The following is a 7,413-nucleotide window of genomic DNA, read 5'->3' as shown; positions in this document are numbered from 1 at the left end:
CAGTAAACTTAAGACATGCCCTCCTCTTGCCGGTGGTTGTTTAAAATCTTTGTATAAATTGAATGTAATAAGAAAATCATCGTACTAAAAAAACAGATTGATATAATTAGTTGTTCCAATGACATTTTGTTTTCTTACATAATACATAACATCGACTGATCAAATGATGATTAGAAAATTAATATGGTTACTGAGGAACAGGACAGCCAAATGGCAGGCGTGGCGAATGGCGATGCTTCTACGGTGATCTGAGAAACCTAAACACATGCCAAGTGGGTTCCACTACACAGCCTGTGTTCATGTTCTTCTACTTGATTTCATATTATACAAACATGTTTTTTTTTATAATGAAATTAAGTATTTCCAATTTTCCATTTAAGAATAAAATAGAAAATGATGAGACATCATATTTTTTACGTGAAAAAATCACACTCTAGCTAGCTCGAGTCGATTCCAAAGTAACTGTTTTTTTTATTTTACCTTTTCAACATTTTCAAAGCATACCATTTGACTGGATGGATCATTTTTAAACATGGTCCGACCAAAGCCATCTCTTTACTCTCATGCTCCTAATTTGTTCGGCTAGTTGTGTGGTATATATATTTTTTTTTTTACTTACTTATTCCATAATTAATAGCCAAATGAACAAGTTTTATTTACTCTCCATCGATGAAATCACTCTTTTCGAACTCAATAGAATTTTCAACGTGCTCCGAAACACAATATCCATAAATTAAGTTGTTTAAAAAAAAAAATAACATGATCATTTTTCTTTTTGAAATATACTATGCAATAAAATATCAGGTTATGTCAAAAAATGAATACAGTTAATTGCTTTTTGGACTAAAAAAAAAAAAGTTTATACCAATTTATGTGACTCCTTCAGTCCTTACAAGACAAAACAACCTTCACACGCCAATCAAAAAAATAAAACTAATAACTAACTTATAAATAGCGTTTCCCGTCTCACTTCTGTTCACAGATGGCATCACCCGAATCGCAGTAAAAAAAGAACGCAAACGCGATCTCTCTCTCTCTCTCTCTCAAAACTCTGTTTCTCCATGGCAGACATCGACATCGGCCTCGAGAAAGAGCCGCTGATAAACCACGAAAACAACAACAAAACCAACAAGATCTTCAACCGCTGCGTTTCGCACCAGCAAGACGAGCTACACAGCTTCCGTAAATACCTAAGATGGATGTGCGTGGATCACTCGAGTCCATGGACAGCGATCCTCTCTTGGACTATGTTCGTCGTCTTCACCCTCGTCGTTCCTGCCATCTCTCATTTCCTCCTCGCTTGCGCCGAGTGCGACAGCTACCATTCTAGACCGTACGATTCAGTCGTTCAGCTCTCTCTTAGCAGCGTAGCCACCGTCTCTTTCCTCTGTCTCACCAGATTCGTTAGCAAGTACGGTCTTCGAAGGTTCCTCTTCTTTGATAAACTCTGGGACGAGAGCGAAACCGTACGAAGAAACTACACCAATCAACTCAATGTGAGTTTCTTGAATTTCATTTTTCCCTTAATTCCAATTCTTGAATTTATCAGTTTTGGTTTTATCTCTGTAAATCCGAGTTTTGTTTCAGAATTTTGTTTGAATCACACAAATCTGTTGGTTTCTTGAGAAACTTTGGAACCGATCAAGATCATGTCGCACTATGTTAAAGCTAAGAATAGATCTCTTTCCAATGGTGTAAAGTGTAAACAACTCATTTCTGCCACAAATTTTTTTTGTGAAAGTAGGAAGAAAATGCCATTATTATCGTGTAAGGAATTACTATTCGAATCTTTTTGGATTTACGGCAAATCATTTGTGCAAAGAATAAAAGTCAAGTTGGAAAAAAAAGATATAATAGAGAAAATTAAGGAGAAGATATAGATAGAAGAATCATGAATATAATAAAGTTAGGAAACAACTCTACGGCATCTTAAGGAAAATTAATAATTACGTTATTGTCACTCTCTTTTCTAACCTAAACTTTGGTGACATTCTCTTTGTAGTAAAAAGTAAAAAACTCTGGATTTACCCTATTACTTGTTTTACAAGCATTACAATTTTTTTTGTTCTTTTCTTTACAGACTTCGCTTCATATTGTGTCCTACTTTGTGATACCATGTTTCTCAGCAATGAGTGCATACAAAATTTGGTGGTACGCATCAGGTGGATCTCAGATACCCTTTTTAGGAAACGTTGTCTTAAGTGATACAGTGGCTTGTGTAATGGAGCTTTGTTCTTGGCTTTACCGTACAACTGTAATCTTCCTTGTATGTGTGCTCTTCCGTCTCATTTGCCATCTTCAGATTCTTCGTCTTCAAGACTTTGCTAAGCTCTTTCAGATTGATTCGGATGTTGGTTCTATCTTGTCTGAGCATCTCCGTATCAGACGTCATCTTAGAATCATCAGCCATAGATACCGTTCTTTCATTCTGTGTTTATTGATTCTTGTTACTGGTAGTCAGTTTTCTTCTCTGCTTATTACTACCAAAGCCTACACTGAAGTCAATATCTACAGAGCTGGAGAACTCGCTGTAAGTTTCCTTTACTCACTACATGTATATATGGTTCGTTTTAAGATCCACTTCGAAAAACTTAACAGTTTTCTTCTTATGTGATTTTATCGATCACAGCTTTGTTCAATGACATTAGTTACTGCACTTCTCATACTACTACGAAGTGCATCAAAGATCACACACAAGGCTCAAGCTGTGACATGTTTAGCTGCGAAATGGCATGTATGCGCGACGTTAGAATCCTTTGATCAGACAGTAGATGGAGAGACTCCAACTTTGGTTGCTAGAAACAACAACATAGATAACAACAGAGGTCATGATGTTGTTACATTGACAGAATCTGACAGCGAAGAGTATGGTGACGAAGAAGATGATCTAGACAACAACAACATCATTCCCGCTTATGCTTTCAGTACCATGTCATTCCAAAAACGACAAGCTCTAGGTAAAAAAAAAAACAAAATCTTCTGCACTGTCATTTTTGCTGTCTTAATTGGTTTACTTAATTATGTCTGGTTGGATTTTTCGCAGTGAGTTACTTCGAGAATAACAGAGCAGGAATCACAGTGTATGGGTTTACACTTGATAGAGGTACACTCCATACGATCTTTGGACTTGAATTGTCTCTTGTTCTTTGGCTTCTCGGTAAAACCGTTGGAATTTCTTGAATCCCTTTCTCGGATCATCAAGAAACCTCCTAAATCTTTTGGCACTGAATCACTTTTGAATCCGTTTTATCTATTTATCCTTTGTAATTTCTACTGTAAATCAATTTATTTGTTACGTTGGTGTGTTATTATTATTGTTATAAATTTCATGTTATTGTAAATTAGATTCGAATCAAAAAGCCTTCCCCTGTTTTTCACTTTTATATTTTCTGAATTTACGAAGTCTTGTACTTTTAGCGAAATAAATTTATTTATTTTCCAGTCAATGTATTACAATTGTGTCACTGTAGTAGTAGATGATGAAGGTTTTATAAGGTTACGTAAATTAAGGAATTATTTCACAAAGTACCTTAAAAAAACTTCAAGCTTAAACTACACAAGCTTAAACTAAACCAGTCACTACTTATGCTCACAAAATTGAACCACACGTGTTCTATAGAACAAGATTTAGCAATTCAACCTAACCAAAGTTTAAATCAAAGACATCATCACTTACTAATATATATACTCGAGGACCAAAGAGCCTGCCTCAGTAAGAGTGGTGACTTTTGCGGACAGAGTGAATACTGGTTTCTGTAACTTTTGTCTCAACCAGAACCATTATCAGCTTTTGCCTTCCGATGGATTTTCTGTGAAATTCTTCTGTATAGCTTCTTGGACAGCTGGTGTTGTGTTCTGCTGTTGGCCATGATCTGTGTTGGAATGCAAAGGAGGAGGCTGAGTTGATGATTTCTCCGTCTGCGTAGCTGGATCTTCTGTGAAATTCTTCTGTATAGCTTCTTGGACAGTTGGTGTTGTGTTCTGCTGTTGGACATGATCTGTGTTGGAATGCAAAGGAGGAGGCTGATTTGGTGAAATCTCTGTCTGCGTAGCTGGATTTTCTGTGAAATTCTTCTGTATAGCTTCTGGGATATTTGGTGTTGTGTCCTGCTGTTGGACATGATCTGTGTTGGATTGCAAAGGAGGAAGCTGAGTTGGTGAGTTCTCTGTCTGCGTAGCTGGATTTTCTGAGAAATTCTTCTGTATAGCTTCTTGGACATTTGGTGTTGTGTTGTGTTGTTGGACATGATCTGCGTTGGATTGCGACAGAGGCTGGGTTAGTGAGTTCTCTGTCTGCGAAGCTAAATTCTCCTCTTGTAATGATGATTCCGCTATGATCTTCGGGCTTTTATCTTGATAACTTGTGGAAACACCTCTCTTAGCATCTTTGCTCAGTACTATCTTTTTCTCTAGGTTTGGAGGATGAAGAGTCTCTGAGTGAGATACTGGTCCTGAAGGATCATCACACTCAGCATCAGCGTTTCCTACAGGAACCGGTGGATCAAAGTTAGCATCAACTGCTTGATTAATCGCTGCATCTTCAGCTTCAACTATTTGACTCATAGCTGCTTTAACTCTTGGATTCATAGCTGCATCTTCAGCATCAACTGTTGGATTCATTGCTGCATCTCCAGCTTCAATTATTTGACTCATAGCTGCTTTAACTATTGGACTCATAGCTGCATCTCCAGCTTCAACAATTGGATTCATAGCTGCATCTCCAGCTTCAACAGTTTGTTCCATAGCTGAATCCTCAACTGGTTTCGCTGTCTTGGGATGTGGCATTGCCTCTTGCTTAACCTTTGGATCCATTTTACCAACCTTCTTCTCTGCGGGTGACTGAACTTCGGCTGTACTAGAAGACATTTTTGCTATAGTGGCGCTTCTCATGACACGGCCGTATTTAGGAGGAAAAGACTTGCCATTGTACAATTGCACACACCTGGAGCAATGCCACTCAGATTTCGGAACTCCTTTCATATTGTGAGCTTGTAGACATTTCAAGTGATATCCTTTTTCACAAGCATCACAGATTAGCACGGTCTCTACTTCATTGATATTTCCGTGACACATTTGGCATGTCATTGCTTTACTCATGTATTCTCTTGAAGGTGGGTTCCACAAGACATTTTGTTTAGCCCGCGGTTGCAGAACTTTATGGATTAACTTGGCAATTTCAGCATGGTTGTTGTTTCCAAAAGGTGAAGAAGTTTGACCGTAACTCACGCCTTTCATGCCTGGGAATGCACCTGGTGGAGTTTGAGACATAAATGGTCTAAAGGTCGGATCTGTGACTCTGGAAGAACTCTGAACAGGAACTTTGCTATCTGACGCAGTACCAAATGATATGGTGGAGGAACTCGAATGAGGTTGGGCAGACCATGTTGTGGCATTCCCATAGTAGTTTCCAGCAGGAACTGCTGGTTCAGAAGAAGAGGTAATAACTTAGAGATGATAGATACTTGTCAATGAACAGATAAAAAAACAGAAGATATGAAACCCAAACTCGAACTCAAAATGAAAACCTCATGGACGTTTCCAAGTTTCAGTTAGCAAAAAAGAACTGATAACCAGGATTAGCGAGAGAATTTGCCAAGTGTCAACAGAAAATGTAGAAGACACCAGTAAGCTTTCTACTGAGAACAAAACTTATTAAAACACTCTGATAATGACCAAATGATAATGTTGCACTATGAGCACATATTCATTACGTTTTTTAACTTCTAACATATAAAGTATAACCATATCAAATCAACTAAATGACCAAACAATTCACCAGCTAACACCAATTTTGAGCTATCTTTTCTAGCTGATCATATCTTAGCAAAGAAAATATCTAGAATACAAAAAAGGGAATAGAACAACAAGGTAAGAAAAGTGGAGATACCTGGTGCCTGAGAAGGACCGGTATGCATATCTGACTTAAACTGTGGTCTCTCTATCCTAGGTTGTGTTATCTTAGTTGCATCCCTAACAAAATGGCTTCCAGTAGCAGGATTAACAGAACTAGTGGTTGCCTTCACTTCGCTATTAGGGCACTGATGTGAGGTAGAAACATGATTTGCTGCTGCAAAAATCATAAGAGTGGAGAAGATTACCATGACTAACTCTTGAAGTTATTATTAGCTAATGGTTAATTGAATATACTGATCGTAAACGTAGTCATACCCGGAACTGAAGAATGAACCGTAGATGTATAAGTAGTGGACACTACTGGGTTCTTCTTCGATTCTTCCATCTGGAGAGAAACAAAAACAAAAATTGCTACTTTGATTAACTCCGAAAACATCTTTATAGAGTCAGATCAATGTGCATGGTTACATCCTAATCGAGAAATTGAAACATAGAAGTAAGTAAAAAAAAGGAGACAAACCTTTCTCCTCCCAAGAGATAGCTTCTCAGAGATGGTCAATTTAGGAGCTCGGAACCCTAATCTCTGATCTTTAACCTTAGCATTCAAACCCAGATCTTCAATGACAGCTCCGATAGCATCCCTAGAGATGATATCCTTAGGAGTGAACTCCTGACACATATCAACCAATTTCGATTTAGCTTCAACCATCAGCTCAATCTCAAGTTCCGTCGGGTTTTTCCCACCTCGGATCTTCCGCAATGCCGATAAAACGAGAACGATCTCCGCCACTCTGTTCACTTCTTCGTCGAAACGTGGCTTCTTCGCCGGCGGTTGTTCCTCCACCACCGCAACAGATTCGTCAACTCCGTCTCTATGCTCTTCAGATTGGAGATTCACCGGTACATCGCTAATCGCCACATCCATCTCTAACGAAGATGAAAGAGAAAGAGATCCGCGAAAGGAGAGAGAGAGAGAGAGAGAGTGGGAAGAAGAGAAACCCTAGAAGAAAAAGATAGAGAGGGAAGAAGATCTGAGTTTGGTTTTGTTTGTTTTAAAAAAATTGAAAAGGGAATTAAAATGTGACGAAAACCTAATAATTTTCGCGGGTAAAAAATTTGGGGGAAAAGTTTTTAGAAAAGGACGACGACGAGGACGAGTCGATTAACCAAATTTTACAAAAGAGTTTTTTCGCAGCAGCTAAGAAGATGATGAGAGAGGCGTGCGCTGCTTCGGCTTCTTTATTTTTTCTAGAGAGATATCATCAGCTGTGCAATTGTTTTTCTGGGTTCATAGTTGGGCCTTCCGATTATATCAACAGGCCTTATTATATACTTATTCCTAAACAGGCTTAGGGAAACTGGGCTTTTATATCTTTTTTTTTTTTTTCCTGTAATAGAGGTTGAATACCAAACCGAATCAAAGTTTCTTTAACCAAATCTCTAATCACAATTAAGACATACAAATTATTTTATACCGGATTGTAATCAACCGTTGAGGCTTTTTAAGAGTGTGAAGGCTGTTTGTAGCCTTTACACATCAGTTTTGAGATAAAAATTATT

The 7,413-nt window shown here is 38.1% G+C and overlaps 2 protein-coding genes across 5 annotated transcripts; one reads left to right on the top strand and one right to left on the bottom strand.

The window, feature by feature from the left end:
• Positions 1–898: 898 nt before the first annotated feature.
• Positions 899–3,379, top strand: LOC104742595 (uncharacterized). Its single transcript, XM_087484896.1, has 4 exons — positions 899–1,496; positions 2,081–2,530; positions 2,630–2,957; positions 3,044–3,379. The coding sequence occupies exons 1-4, from the start codon at positions 1,062–1,064 to the stop codon at positions 3,178–3,180; spliced, it is 1,350 nt and encodes a 449-aa protein (XP_087341022.1). The 5' UTR covers positions 899–1,061; the 3' UTR covers positions 3,181–3,379.
• A 32-nt stretch (positions 3,380–3,411) lies between these two features.
• LOC104742594 (uncharacterized) lies at positions 3,412–7,149 on the bottom strand. Of its 4 annotated transcripts, none has more exons than XM_087484893.1 (4): positions 6,374–7,149; positions 6,169–6,238; positions 5,888–6,067; positions 3,412–5,417 (listed from the first exon to the last, which is right to left on the bottom strand). In XM_087484893.1, the coding sequence occupies exons 1-4, from the start codon at positions 6,776–6,778 to the stop codon at positions 3,784–3,786; spliced, it is 2,289 nt and encodes a 762-aa protein (XP_087341019.1). In that variant the 5' UTR covers positions 6,779–7,149; the 3' UTR covers positions 3,412–3,783. The 4 variants fall into 4 exon arrangements, with proteins under 4 accessions (XP_087341019.1, XP_087341018.1, XP_087341020.1 ...); XM_087484892.1 differs by having other exon boundaries at positions 3,412–5,420; positions 6,374–7,129; XM_087484894.1 differs by having other exon boundaries at positions 3,412–5,420; positions 5,888–6,064; positions 6,374–7,100.
• Positions 7,150–7,413: the final 264 nt, after the last annotated feature.

Source organism: Camelina sativa, chromosome 14 (genome assembly GCF_030686135.1).
Source record: "Camelina sativa cultivar CO46 ecotype springtype chromosome 14, ASM3068613v1".
NCBI lineage: Eukaryota > Viridiplantae > Streptophyta > Magnoliopsida > Brassicales > Brassicaceae > Camelina > Camelina sativa.
The sequence above is the reverse complement of the archived record's forward strand: the minus strand, read 5'-3'. Positions and strand labels throughout refer to the sequence as shown.

What these genes read in the sequence shown, in the direction of transcription:
- LOC104742594 (XM_087484892.1), bottom strand. Translation starts at nt 6,778, where the DNA reads ATGGATGTGGCGATTAGCGATGTACCGGTGAATCTCCAATCTGAAGAG. An exon ending in GGTTCATTCTTCAGTTCCGG is followed by an intron (nt 6,068 to 6,168) that starts GTATGACTACGT and finishes TGATTTTTGCAG; the next exon opens with CAGCAAATCATGTTTCTACC. An exon ending in CGGTCCTTCTCAGGCACCAG is followed by an intron (nt 5,421 to 5,887) that starts GTATCTCCACTT and finishes CTTCTGAACCAG; the next exon opens with CAGTTCCTGCTGGAAACTAC.
- LOC104742595 (XM_087484896.1), top strand. Translation starts at nt 1,062, where the DNA reads ATGGCAGACATCGACATCGGCCTCGAGAAAGAGCCGCTGATAAACCAC. An exon ending in ACAGAGCTGGAGAACTCGCT is followed by an intron (nt 2,531 to 2,629) that starts GTAAGTTTCCTT and finishes TATCGATCACAG; the next exon opens with CTTTGTTCAATGACATTAGT. An exon ending in CCAAAAACGACAAGCTCTAG is followed by an intron (nt 2,958 to 3,043) that starts GTAAAAAAAAAA and finishes GATTTTTCGCAG; the next exon opens with TGAGTTACTTCGAGAATAAC.